General features: G+C 42.5%; 1 protein-coding gene across 1 annotated transcript in view; it reads right to left on the minus strand.

Annotated features, from left to right (window-relative positions):
* Nucleotides 1-15,328, minus strand: part of hsd17b4 (hydroxysteroid (17-beta) dehydrogenase 4) — a 130,153-nt gene that overhangs the window by 23,104 nt on the left and 91,721 nt on the right. Inside the window, exons 15-16 of the mRNA XM_084322353.1 lie at nucleotides 13,997-14,048; nucleotides 6,148-6,219 (exon numbers count right to left, since the gene is read on the minus strand). Of these exons, the coding sequence (XP_084178479.1) occupies nucleotides 6,148-6,219; nucleotides 13,997-14,048 (124 nt within the window). The remainder of the gene's footprint in view (nucleotides 1-6,147; nucleotides 6,220-13,996; nucleotides 14,049-15,328) is intronic.

The raw sequence follows: 15,328 nt of genomic DNA on the forward strand, positions 1-15,328 counted from the left end.
GTGCTGTTTGGAGGTACTTCGGGTTTGAAGTAAACAACGAAGGACAAGTTAAAGATGCCCCAATGCTATTTGCAAGCGGTGTTACAGAGCAGTGCCAACGCGGATCTCCATAAAGAAATGAAAGAGGTTCGTGACAGCTGCTCTTTCAACGTCACTGTGACTGAAGCATTAAACCATTAACTCTAGTTTAATACATGATACTGATGGCGCATAATATCAACAGCTGATTCGTTGTTAGTAACGTTACAGTTACAGCTAACGTTAGCTCCGTTAGCTTAGCTGGCCACCATTATAATTACTGCATGGAAACGGAGTAACGTTAAGGTTTAAGCGTTATGTCGAGGTCATACAATACTACAGTCGACATAAGGTTAACGTTACCCCGTTTCCATGAAGTGTTTAAATAGCAGCAATCTTGTTGAAAATGTAACGTTACTAAATGCTCCGAGCATAGTCTCTCTCCCTCTCTCTCCCTCTCTCTCCCTCTCTCTCTCTCTCCCTCCCTCTTCCTCTCTCTCTCTCTAAATAAAAATCGAAACGGTTACTAACTGTAATACAAACAGTTCAGTTTGTCAGGTACATGCAACACAGATTACAGTGTTTACATCTGTCTGCTTGAGAAAATACCATGTTCTGCATCTGCAATAAAAATGATTGAAGTGAGATGAACAGTTATTTTTAAATGTGCAATCTAAAGATAAACAAAGGGTTTTAAAAGTGTTATATTTATCTTCTCTTCTCACTTTATGTCTAACATCCCAGATGGGAACTTTCCCTGTCAATCTTGTGTACATTGCCAAGGGATGATCAAAGACAAAAGTTATACACACCCAAAAACAGGCAAACGGTTATCGGTCAAAGGGCGTATTACCTGCAATTCCTCCAACATAGTGTACCTGCTGAAATGTCCTTGTGATTTTTCATATGTGGGCAAAACAACGAGACCATTCAAATTAAGAATCAGTGAACATAAGTGTTCAATCAGAAATTCAGATGTCAAATCGGCGGTAGCTAGACACTTCAATACTTGCAAGCATGCTGTCAAAGATCTCCGTTATATGGGTCTAGAGTTAGTTCATAGGCCCGCCAGGGGAGGTGACAGACATAAGCTACTTTTGCAAAGGGAATGTTATTTTATTCACCTCTTTAACTGTATAGAACCAAGAGGTATGAATGAAGAGAACTTGTTGACCTGCTTCCTTTAATTACTTTTCCCATTAAGGCCGATTATTAGTTTTAGTATCCTTAGAAAGAAGTATGCCGGGTTCAGTAAATACGAGTAAGATCAATTTAGCCCAACAAATAAGTTTATTTTAAGCAACAGGTATCTAAGTATACAAGGGAGTATTAATGATTAGACTATAGATCTATTTTAAAGAGCCATTAGTAAGTCTAACAACCTTCAGACACACCGAACAGGTGTAGTTTTTTCCTTATTTTACTTTTTTTCCGCTTTATTACGAGGCTCAAAAAAAGAGTTTGAATTTACGCCTAATGGCGGACTTATTTACCCAAGGGTTTTTATTGTTTATTGTTTATTTATATAAAATGAATAAGGCATTAGAGTGTATCTATCTAGCCATACATAATGGCGGACTTATTTACCCAAGGGTTTCTGGTTTACTTTTTATTGTTTATTGTTTATTTATATAAAATGAATAAGGCATTAGAGTGTATCTATCTAGCCATACATAATGGCAGACTTATTTACCCAATGGGTTTCTTGTTTACTTTTTATTGTTTATGGTTTATTTATATAAAATGAATAAGGCATTAGAGTGTATCTATCTAGCCATACATACTAGATGTTATTGCTATTTTGATTTATGTTTTTTGTTTCCAGTATAACAACAATTAAAATTGTAATCTTATATCTACATTTACCATCTGTATATTGTGGTAATTTTGTCTTTCGTTTTTTCATCGGTTTTCCTCTTTATTACGAGGCTCAAAAAAAGAGTTTGACTGTACGCCAAAGGGCGGACTTATTTACCCTAGGGTTCTTGTTTAATGTTTATTGTTTATATTTAAAATGAATAAGGCATTAGAATGTACCTATCTAGCCATACATACTAGATGTTAATTTTGGTTTTGTTTCTAGTATAACAATTTTATGTTTATGTATCTATTATCTACATTTAGATCTACATTTTTTATTTGTATATTTAGGTAATTTCGACTTAAGAATGGACTCTTGACATCAAAGTACTTCCTGGGTCAAATTAGACCTTATAGCAATTCTCAACACACCTGTGGATGATGTCACTTCCTGCTTTTCTTGGTATAAAAACAATATTGTCGGTGAGAACATTTGCTAGCCATCAACACTGAGGAAGGAACATAATTGTTCCGAAACATGTTTGTTTCAGGCTGCCATTAAATATACCAAAATATGTGAGTGCTGGTCCAAGCGTATTGCTTTCTTTTTCTATTCTTCTCTTATAGTACCAGAGAGAAGCTGAGGAGAATCAACCAGCAACAAAAGCTAAATTTGTTTAAAAAAAATATATATATATATAATAATTATTATTATTTTTTTTTTTGGTATCGAAATGGTGTCGAAGTATCGATACTTTTCAAGGTATCGTATCGAAGTCAAAATTCCAGTATCATGACAACACTAGTGCATACGTACACATATACTATCGATAATCTAGCGTTTATTTGAAAACGATTCATAAATAGGCCGAAAAATGACAATGTTCTAGAATATTCCAGTACAGGGCGTTTATCACGGAATCTTTTTATTTTCCTTGAAAATGAGGGCTTTTCAAAATGCTATAAAATGGAAATGAACAGATAAAAAAACAATCCGCTTCGACAATGTTGACTGGAAAATGAGCCATTGATAAGCGACGGGCAGATTAGACACATAGCCATAATTTAAAACATAGATTAGGCGATATTAACGCTAACATTGAAGTGGATGATGGGCATTCAAGGGGGTAAAAAGGAAAACACGGCCGGCTCTGAAAGTGTTAAGGAGGCAGCTGATGGGAGAGACTCTTCTCAACAGACCTCAGGTGAGAGGTTTGTTGTCTTGTGTGTGCAGGCTTGGTAAGCGGCTGCATGAGGCTAATAGTGTCTCGGAGGGGGTCTCTCTGCTGCTCAACGTGTTAAGACACTGCAGTTTGTACAGTTCTGTGCAAACTTTCTCAAGATGTGTTTTGTGTTGTGTTTTTGTTTGTAAAGAAAAAAAATAGCAGCAATCTAACTGTGCATTTTAACCATGGACCGTCCCTCTGTTTTTTTTGTGAGGTGCCTTCTCAGACCACGGTCTTAAAGCTTTTACTGTTGATGTTGGGAATGCTGTGCCCCTGGGCATGTAGTGTCATCATGTCAGTGCTACCAAGAGAGGTATGGGGAAGCAGAAGGTGATGGTCTGGTTGGTTGATGGCAGTGGTGGATCGTTTTTGGTGTTATGATGTGTGTTCTTTGAGACAAATGGGGGGGCTTGGATTGTTGTGTTGTCGCCAGCCATGGGCTGACTCTTTATGGGGGGGGGGGGGTGTTACGGACCCTGTCCTTATGTATGTATATAGAGGGAGTAATATATAGTATCTGTTGTATATATATAGGCATGTTTTGTTTGTTGTTGTCTTGTCTCCCTCTTGTGTCTACATATCCCCATTCTCAGGTGTCTCAGTTCCAGCAGCAGATGGTCAATCAGCAACTCACCCCAGTGCAGCAGCAGCTGAGGCTCGTCAAGCAATCAAGCTCCACACCCCTTCATATTGTGTGCAGTGTTAGATAGCTCTCTGGTTCATGGTTGTGGTAACTATTCTATGTGTCTTTGTGGGAGAGCTCTTTGTATCCGTTTGTAATTAGAGCGGTGGCTCTTTAGGGTGCTTTTTGTACCAGAGCTGGTTAAAGCTCTGTTTGAGTTCTTAGGTATCTTTTTGGTACCAGAGCGGGTGAAAGCTCCGGTTCATTATTGTTAGCATAGGAAACATTGTTGTGTATTTGGTGTAGAGCTGGTACCTGAAGCTCTGATTCATTGCATCGTGTTTAGGAGTCTTTATAGTTTGTGTACATTTCTGTTAACCCTAACCTGTGTATACTTGTTTCTCTTTTTTGTGTCACCCAGCCTATGGTGATTGTCTTTCTTTTGTATTAATCTTTTGTTTCGCACACAGGGACAATTGAGGACAGGAAGATACCCTGGGGTCTACATTTTGCATCACGTAGGTGACCTGATTTTAAAGACACCAGCCTTAGAGTGAGCACCGCCACCTGTACTTTTGGGCGTCAGCGCCTGTAAGGGGGGGTGGGATTTAATTTCCTTTTATATTTCATTTGGTGCCACTGGTAGTCCTCCTTGATCTCTGTGTTGCTATGTTTTATAAATAAATACTATTGTTTTGCAAATTGTTTCCTGGGTTTTGTGTCACTGCACCCTCACCTACCCTGTCTGTGGCCTTGTGTTGAGTCTTCTTACTGGGGTACGTAACAATTTATTTCTCAGAATAATATATATTCCTGCGTGTATTTCTCAGAATATATATTCCTGTGTATTTCTCAGAAGATATATTCCTGTGTATTTCTCATAATATATATTCCTGCGTGTATTTCTCTATTTCTCAATAGAGGGGTCCCCCCCCCCGACCAACCCCCCCCCCCCCCCCCCCCCCCGACACAAATGAACTTTTACTCGTAAATAAAAAAAAGTCTTTTCTACTGTACTATAATTGTATTGCCTGTATTTGTCTTCTTCTATTGCCATGCCCATACCTGTACCTCCCCTCCCCCATGCTGACAGATTCTCCCCAAGGGGATCAATAAAGGAATATCTTAACTTTCATTAATGCAACCTTTCCAGGGGGCGACTTGCAGGAAATACCAACACAGCAACGATGACAAAAACAAAGCAATGTGTGATATATGAACAGATACAGTATATGAACAGCCTATTTCATAGCATAATGTGGCAAGAGGCTGTGTACCAAATGGGACTAACGGCCGCCATCTGGGTGGGGGTGGGGGGGGGGGCGTCCCCGGGGGCTCACCACGCTCAGGCGCATACCATAATAATCACAACATCCTGGGTTTGAATATGAATGTGACCTCTGTGTTTCCCCCATGTTTCCAGTCTCATCATACTGTCCGATTTAACACTTTGATCGCCAGGGTTAAATTCATAATTTACCATCCCTCGCCAGCCCTATTTAACATGGAGAAGTTCCCCTTCTTTGCAGGGCTATAACTTTTTAAATTGTATTGCTAAATTGACATTACTATGGCCCATTCAACGTCCTATATCTATTGTTCAGGGTGTAGCAACGTTATACTTTTTCATTCACATATTCATACTAAAATACGGTCTAAAGTATAAGTATGTTTTTATCGTTTTCTGCAGCTTTCTCCAGAACTTGATTTATAGCCCTAAATGCATTATATTGATGATCAAATACAGTTTGGTAGGAATCTGTGCGAGATAAAAAAATGTCAACTGGACGTGCTTCTAGGAGTTACTACGTATGATCTGATGTTGACCGGATGGGCGGGGGGTCGTTTATAATTCTGTGGGCAACGTTATATCATTCATCTAGTGTGGGTGATATGATCATTAGAGCAGTTAGTATCGAAGACATTAAAAAATAACGCTGAAACTCACCGTAGCTTCCTCGCGCCGTTGGGAGATGAGCGTGGAACAGAAATGTTTCTATTATGGGATGTCGAAATATCCGATCCATTTCCAGGTTGTATAATAGTATATACGTCCAAATCATGTTGTTTATCGAGTTATTGGTAACCGATCGACATCCATTGTGTCAAGATGGAGTCCTGCTAATGATAGCGAGTGCCCGAACGAAATATGGGTGAGCACCACTTCATCCGCATCACTTCCTGTTTGGGCGAGCGGCCGATCGGCCACCAGATGGCGCTCTTGAACCGTTGGAGAATTGAGAGGGGCTCACCAGTACATATAATGTCTCCGGGGGAGAAATATGATTTCGATCACAGATTTTTGAAATATTGATATCAAAGACGCTGTCCAGCGTCTTCGGCAGAATAAGCATGGCGGGGAAAGACGCTGTACAGCGTCTTCGGCGATTAAAGTGTTAATAGAACAACAATATATTTGGGGAAAAACAACAACAATGAATTATCCCCAAGGGGATCAATAAAGGAATATGATGATCTCACCGTCCATGAGGATGACGGCTCCAGACCCTTTGTCCAACACGTCTGCGATGGTGGCCTGAGACGTCAGACTCCCTGCAAAATGGAGTGAGATTGAAGATATGTATTTGTCATAATTCTGCACAATTAACCAGACCAGTTACACCGTACAACTAAAGTCTTACTCTGCTAGTCCCGCCCCTTCACACAGAATCACAACATAATAAACTTAAACTATAATTAAAAATATTAAGAAAAACTTGAATGCCAAAATAAAAAATCTTAACCATTTGGTTGCCGAAAACGTTCATTCTACATTCTACTCACTGTAACACTAACTCATCCATTCTACACTCACTGTAACACTACTCATCCATTCTACACTACGTAACACTAACTCATCCATTCTACACTCACTGTAACACTACTCATCCATTCTACACTACGTAACACTAACTCATCCATTCTACACTCATTGTAACACTAACTCATCCATTCTACACTACGTAACACTAACTCATCCATTCTACACTCACTGTAACACTAACTCATCCATTCTACACTACGTAACACTAACTCATCCATTCTACACTCATTGTAACACTAACTCATCCATTCTACACTACGTAACACTAACTCATCCATTCTACACTCATTGTAACACTAACTCATCCATTCTACACTCACTGTAACTAGGGATGTCCCGATCACATTTTTTTGCTCCCGATCCGATCCCGATCATGTGATTTTGAGTATCTACCGATACCGATCTTTCCCGATCCGATCTTTCACATTAGTAACAGACAAAATAAATTAAAAAAATGTAATACTTTTTTTTTTGTATCCCAATTTCGCCTCGCCAATTCTTCCTTCAATTCTCCCCTCCCCTGTCTCGAACATTGCTAGACTATGCCTCCCACTGGTCGGCTGCAGTGAGGACCAAGCCTTGCATCACATGTCCCCTCCGGTACACGAGGAGGCAGCTGTCGCATCTTTTCACCTGAACAGCGCGATCTCTCAGTGGCAAGGAGTAACGTGTGGGAGGCTCTGATTGGCCAAAATTTGCCATGCAAAAGCATGCAATTGGTCCACTGATGGATACATCTTGATATTTGTCTAGTCTAGTGTGTTCATTAGATGGGTGAAATCCTCTTTCAGTGCCTCTGTGCCTGTTTTCGTAGGCAGTTAGCCTCTGGTATGCGTGCCATTACGCTTCTAGGCCTCTTTTCTTTTGGAAAGAATGATAAAAAAAATTTATACTTTTTTTTTTGTATATTCGACTAAGAGGTTGGCCAGTCGACTACGGCTCCTTTCGACCGATTAGTCGACTAATCGACTAATAGGGGTCATCCCTAAACCGGAGTAATCTAAAAACTCCGCCTCCAACCTGCTGCTTCATGAGAGCAATGGCGCCATCGTCTGTAAAAATCAGGTGACTGCAAGTTCTGCAACTAGTGGATGTCCCTCATCCTTGACATAAATCATTTGATGTATAATTAAATCAAAGGAAATGCATTTGTTTTGGCAAAATTCTTCTGCTCTGTGTGACAATAAATAAATGAATGATGATATGCAATTTAAAACCAAAACTAAGGCTTCAGTATGAGTTTAAGACGTGAACATGGTCATGTTTGTTGAATAAAAAAAAAAAAATTATAATCCAGATTTTTTATTTTTTTGATCCCGATCTTCTGAAAATCACGTGATCGGATCGGGACATCCCTAACTGTAACACTAACTCATCCATTCTACATTCACTGTAACACTACTCATCCATTCTACACTCACTGTAACACTAACTCATCCATTCTACACTCACTGTAACACTAACTCATCCATTCTACACTCACTGTAACACTAACTCATCCATTCTACACTCACTGTAACACTAACTCATCCATTCTACACTCACTGTAACACTAACTCATCCATTCTACACTCACTGTAACACACATCTACATGCACACACTCAATTTAAACACTCGCCTTAACATTCACTTAAGACACTTTAAAAACCTTTTAACACTACACCATATTTGATCTATTTATTACTAAAAGATTTGTACTACATCTCTACCTAATTTTTTGATTTAGTTTGCATTTTGTACTTTCGTTTATTGTATATTTTGTATAGTGTTTGGTCTTTATTCATTTTTTTACTGTATGAAGAACAATCTCAGGGGGCTCATACAGAACCAAGCATTTCACTGTAATGTACTTTATATGTGACAAATAAAACAGAATTTGAACATCATTTAGTAAAATGTCAGGTAATAAATGGTAAATGGTGCGTTTATGGGTGGCAGTGGCTCAGGAGGTAGAGCAGTCGTCTGGTAATCCGGAGGTTCCCAGTTTGATTCCGGCTCCTCCCGGGCAGCGTGTCGATGTGTCCTTGAGCAAGACACTTAACCCCTAACTGCTCCCGATGAGCAGGTTGGCACCTTACATGGTTGCCTCTGCCATCAGTGAGTGAATGTGTGTGTGAATGGGTAAAATGTGAGGAACAAATTGTAAAGCGCTTTGGATAAAAGTGTTCTATAAATGCAGCCATTTACCATTTATATAACAGCTTTTATCCAAAGCACTTTTCAAACAATTTGCTCCACAGTGCTAACGGTGTTTGTTAAAAAAAATTACCGCAGCAGGAACAAAGGACCTTCTCAATCGCTCAGTAGAGCATCGAGGCATCAGCAATCTATCACTAAATGAGCTTCGCAGAGCATCAAAAATACTGAACAGTGGGTGGCCTCCAAAGGATAAAATGGTGTTCAGTTTAGTTCTGGTTTGCTTGGCTATGATGATCTCCAGGGAATCAGGAGGAAGGCCAATCACTGAGCCAGCCTTTTTAATGATTTTATTTATACGGTTTTTGTCAGAAACCGTGATGCTGCCCCCCCCAGCAGAGAACAGCATTAAACAGGACATTAGCCAGGATGAGTCTATTCGTATGCTAACAGTGTTGTGTTTCCGCGGTCGGTTTGCGCGATCTGATTGGCCACTGATGTTTATCTCAGCACCAATCGCGTTACTTCTAACAATCGCGCCAGCAGGCTGTTACCCTAACCTTAACCCTAACCTTAACCAACTAACCTTAACCCTAACCTTAACCAACTAACCCTAACCAACTAACCCTAACCTTAACCAAATCGCGCAACTGCGGGCCAATCAGATCGCGCAAACCGACCACGGAAACACAACTCCGTTAGAAAAAGATATCAGGCAGCCAGGATACCTTGATAGAAGACAGAGTAGTGACCTGCTGATGTCAAAGGATCTAAGCTTCCTCAAATGAAAAAGCAGAGACTGGGCTTTTTTGAACACAGAATCTGTGTTCTGCTTCCAGTCCAGCTTACCATCCAGGTGAACGCCAAGATATTTATAGGACTGGACTAGGACTGACCCCTATTAATCGATTAGTCGACTAATCGGCGAAAGGGGCCGTAGTCGACTGGCCAACCTCTTAGTCGAATATAATAAAAAAAAAAAAAAAGTTTTAATAATTTCTTTTTTAATAATTTTTTCCAAAAGAAAAGAGGCATAGAAGCGTGACTAACGCTAATGGCACGCATACCAGAGGCTAACTGCCTACGAAAACAGGCACAGAGGCACTGAAAGAGGATTTCACCCATCTAATGAACACACTATACTAGACAAATATCAAGATGTATCCATCAGTGGACCAATTGCATGCTTTTGCAGAGGACAAGAAGCCTTCAGTCGACTCATTCAGACATTAAGCACCCCCACAGCCCAAATGGAATGATACAAAAAAAAAAAAATTAAAAATATTATATATATATTTTTTTCTTTTTTTTAAGTCGACCAATAGTCGACTAACGGCACATTTTGGCCAATCCTAGTCGACCATCCAAATCCTTAGTCGGGGACAGCCCTAGACTGGACTATTTCAACCTCCTGCCCCCTAATGATGACAGGAGAGACATTCACCTTCTTCCTACTGAAGTTGATGACAAACTCCTTAGTTTTTTTCGATGTTTAGTTCCAAGAAGTTGGCATTGCACCAATGGACAAATGAGTCGATCTCCTTTTTATAGGCCCGGTCATCACCTTTGTTGATGAGACAGATAAGAGCATTATCATCAGAAAATTTTTGCATATGGCACATGGCCTCGCTGTGTCTGCAGTCCGCAGTATATAGAGCACAAAGAGGAAGGGAGCCAAAACTGTTCCCTGGGGGGGCTCCAGTTTTTGTCCAGATGACATCCGATACTATGTCATCCGGATGTCATCTGGACAAAAACTGGAGCCATGCAAGGTGCCAACCTGCTCATCGGGAGGATAAGTGTCTTGTGACATGCCACTAGTTATTATTTTGCAAATCTCTCTCCGACTGCCCCCGTCTTGAAATTCCCATGATATTCCAGAAATGTGATATTAAAGCAGCGGTTTCCAAAATCTGTCCCAGAGTCCTTGAGGGATCTTTAGTAAAAATGAGGAGTTAATGTCTCCTTTAGCTTATTCACTAGACAGGCCTTGGACTACAACCCGCAAGGGAAGAGGAAAGCCGGTAGGCCGAGAAACACCTGGAGACGTTCCACACTCCAAGACCTAAAGAACATCGGAGTGAGCTGGAAAGAAGCAAAGGCCCTGGCCCAGAAGAGAGTGAGATGGAGAGCTCTGGTGGACGCCCTATGCCCCCCAACGGGGTAAAGAGGATTAAGTCAAGTTAGCTTATTCAGTGTAGGGATGAGTTCGAATATAAAGAAATTCGAATAGTCGATGACAGTCTCCACATTCGATTTCATGTCAGAGTCGAATATTTTTATATATATTGATAATTGATCTAAAAGATGCACATGCTACTGTCCGTTTGTTTATTAAAACCGATTGATAGGCCAATGCAATGCTGTTATTATTATAGGCTACGATGGTGAATGGTGTCATTTTGATTTATTGTCGGTCAGCTGAGCCGATCAACGTTCTGACGGATTATCTGAAGTGCCTATTTATGTGCAACACCATTTGATTTTAATGATCCATTCTATAAAAAGAATTTACTGAATTTAACTGAAGCTGAACATTTTAACTGAATTTAAACTGAAACAGAAAATAACAATATATTTTTTATATAATTTAAAAAATATATAATAATAATTATTATTATTATTTTCTTTTTTGGGGGGTGGTGGTCGAATATTCGGTATTAAGAACAGTAGACTATTCTAAAATGATTTTGGTCAGTCATGCACATCCCTAATTCAGTGCCCAGCAATTAGCACAGTGAGAAGACCCAGTAACAGCTGCTACTTTAATCCTATGCTGCCGTCTGTATCTCCACTGCGTTTGTTGTAAATAACAATTAGTTCTTAACCACCCTGGTTGAAAGAACGGCTGAATAATATAGAAGGAAAAGAAAGCGATATGGTAATATATGATAAATGGACGGCAAGGCGTTTCCCCCAGGATGCAGTTGGAGCAGCGGAGATGAAGAAAGCATGTTCCTCGCAGAGCGCCCCCTGCTGGGAGGTGTCTGTCAGTGTCACTATCACTGTAACAAACAGGGACACTGTTACTGACAAGTCCAGAGGACAGAGTGTCTCCCTGCTAGACAACAACACCACCAGGTCCAGAGGACAGAGTGCTGGACAACAACACCACCAGGTCCAGAGGACAGAGTGCTGGACAACAACACCACCAGGTCCAGAGGACAGGGTGCTGGACAACAACACCACCAGGTCCAGAGGACAGAGTGCTGGACAACAACACCACCAGGTCCAGAGGACAGGGTGCTGGACAACAACACCACCAGGTCCAGAGGACAGAGTGCTCCCTGCTGGACAACAACACCACCAGGTCCAGAGGACAGTGTCTCCCTGCTGGACAACAACACCACCAGGTCCAGAGGACAGAGTGCTGGACAACAACACCACCAGGTCCAGAGGACAGAGTGCTCCCTGCTGGACAACAACACCACCAGGTCCAGAGGACAGTGTGTCTCCCTGCTGGACAACAACACCACCAGGTCCAGAGGACAGAGTGTTTCCCTGCTGGACAACAACACCACCAGGTCAAGAGGACAGAGTGTCTCCCTGCTGGACAACAACACCACCAGGTCCAGAGGACAGAGTGCTCCCTGCTGGACAACAACACCACCAGGTCTAGAGGACAGAGTGTCTCCCTGCTGGACAACAACACCACCAGGTCCAGAGGACAGAGTGCTCCCTGCTGGACAACAACACCACCAGGTCTAGAGGACAGAGTGTCTCCCTGCTGGACAACAACACCACCAGGTCCAGAGGACAGAGTGCTCCCTGCTGGACAACAACACCACCAGGTCTAGAGGACAGAGTGTCTCCCTGCTGGACAACAACACCACCAGGTCCAGAGGACAGAGTGCTCCCTGCTGGACAACAACACCACCAGGTCCAGAGGACAGAGTGCTGGACAACAACACCACCAGGTCCAGAGGACAGAGTGTCTCCCTGCTGGACAACAACACCACCAGGTCCAGAGGACAGTGTCTCCCTGCTGGACAACAACACCACCAGGTCCAGTGGACAGAGTGCTCCCTGCTGGACAACAACACCACCAGGTCCAGAGGACAGTGTCTCCCTGCTGGACAACAACACCACCAGGTCCAGTGGACAGTGTCTCCCTGCTGGACAACAACACCACCAGGTCCAGAGGACAGTGTCTCCCTGCTGGACAACAACACCACCAGGTCCAGAGGACAGTGTCTCCCTGCTGGACAACAACACCACCAGGTCCAGAGGACAGAGTGTCTCCCTGCTGGACAACAACACCACCAGGCCCAGAGGACAGAGTGCTGGACAACAACACCACCAGGTCCAGAGGACAGAGTGCTCCCTGCTGGACAACAACACCACCAGGTCCAGAGGACAGAGTGCTCCCTGCTGGACAACAACACCACCAGGTCCAGAGGACAGAGTGTCTCCCTGCTGGACAACAACACCACCAGGTCCAGAGGACAGAGTGCTCCCTGCTGGACAACAACACCACCAGGTCCAGAGGACAGCGTGCTCCCTGCTGGACAACAACACCACCAGGTCCAGAGGACAGAGTGCTGGACAACAACACCACCAGGTCCAGAGGACAGAGTGTCTCCCTGCTGGACAACAACACCACTAGGTCCAGAGGACAGAGTGCTCCCTGCTGGACAACAACACCACCAGGTCCAGAGGACAGAGTGCTCCCTGCTGGACAACAACACCACTTTCCGACAATGGCCATAACCAGGGCTTGAACCAATGATCTTCCGATCATGAGTCCGGTGCTCCACCCCTGAAAGCCTGTCACGAATACAAGGCCATTTACTCGAAGATAACTGGAAGAAAGTGGATGGTTTTGTTTAGTAAAAAACAGACGACAACAAGGTGCCTATGGGGAAAACACTGCTGGATTTATATACTGTAGCCCTCTAAAAGCGTTTTACACCTTATTACACCGCTCTACCTCCTGCGCCACTGGGTGTGGATGTGATGCATCAACCAAAAGCTCTCCACCTCCACTGTCTTTAACCCTTTCACTGCCGCACTACCAAAATGGTTAACCCTTTCACTGTGACAATTCACAGAAGGTTAACCCTTTCACTGCCACACAACAGCCGGTTACCCCTTTCACTGCCACACGACCGTCGGTTGTGTGATAGTAAAGGGTTAACCTTCTGTCGTGTGGCAGTGAAAGGGTTAACTATGAATATCCACAGCACCATCTTTAGATAATCATTCATCTGAAGCGTTGAACCTGACCTGCGTGGCTGTGACTGCAGTATTATGCAACGCTGTACGATATCTAACAAACTCCCCCTCAGATCTCCTCAGAGGGGGTCCTTCCTCTAGTGAGAGCTCTTTGACATGAAGACGTTATGGAAAGCCCTGACATAATGACAGACCTGAGGTTGGCAGGGGCTTGTAGATCTCCAGATACTGTTCTCCATGCAGAACCTGGTGAGAGAAACAGTGGAAACTGCTGTAAGGCAGGAGTAACATTAACATCACATAACATAACATACCATACCATAGCATACCATAGCATACCAAAAAATATATGTTTAATAATCTGATTAATGGTACTATCAGTTCTATGTTCCTTTGTGGGGTAAATGAAATTGATATAATTGAAATTCTAAGTAAATTAAAAAACAAAACATCAACTGATATAAACTCCATTGACATGGTAATTATTAAAGAAGTAATTGATTCTATTGTAAAACCTTTGACCTATATATGCAATCTGTCTTTTCAAAGATGTGTTTTTCCTAATAATATGAAATCAGCAAAGATAATTCCAATATTTAAAAATGGAGATAAGCAATCATCGACCGGTTTCTACTTCCTCAATTTTCAAAGATATTAGAGAAATTCTCCCTCCCTCTCTCCGCATCTCCCTAACCTGAGTGAAGTCTATGTTGAGGACAGAGGGATCCTAACCTGAGTGAAGTCTATGTCGAGGACAGAGGGATCCTAACCTGAGTGAAGTCTATGTCGAGGACAGAGGGATCCTAACCTGAGTGAAGTCTATGTTGAGGACAGAGGGATCCTAACCTGAGTGAAGTCTATGTCGAGGACAGAGGGATCCTAACATGTGTGAAGTCTATGTTGAGGACAGAGGGATCCTAACCTGAGTGAAGTCTATGTTGAGGACAGAGGGATCCTAACCTGAGTGAAGTCTATGTTGAGGACAGAGGGATCCTAACCTGAGTGAAGTCTATGTTGAGGACAGAGGGATCCTAACCTGAGTGAAGTCTATGTTGAGGACAGAGGGATCCTAACCTGAGTGAAGTCTATGTCGAGGACAGAGGGATCCTAACCTGAGTGAAGTCTATGTTGAGGACAGAGGGATCCTAACCTGAGTGAAGTCTATGTCGAGGACAGAGGGATCCTAACCTGAGTGAAGTCTATGTCGAGGACAGAGGAATCCTAACCTGAGTGAAGTCTATGTCGAGGACAGAGGGATCCTAACCTGAGTGAAGTCTATGTCGAGGACAGAGGGATCCTAACCTGAGTGAAGTCTATGTCGAGGACAGAGGGATCCTAACCTGAGTGAAGTCTATGTCGAGGACAGAGGGATCCTAACCTGAGTGAAGTCTATGTCGAGGACAGAGGGATCCTAACCTGTGTGAAGTCTATGTCGAGGACAGAGGGATCCTAACCTGAGTGAAGTCTATGTTGAGGACAGAGGGATCCTAACCTGAGTGAAGTCTATGTTGAGGCCGGGGACAAAG

Source organism: Notolepis coatsorum (genome assembly GCF_963971535.1).
Source record: "Notolepis coatsorum genome assembly, chromosome: 10".
NCBI classification, from domain to species: domain Eukaryota; kingdom Metazoa; phylum Chordata; class Actinopteri; order Aulopiformes; family Paralepididae; genus Notolepis; species Notolepis coatsorum.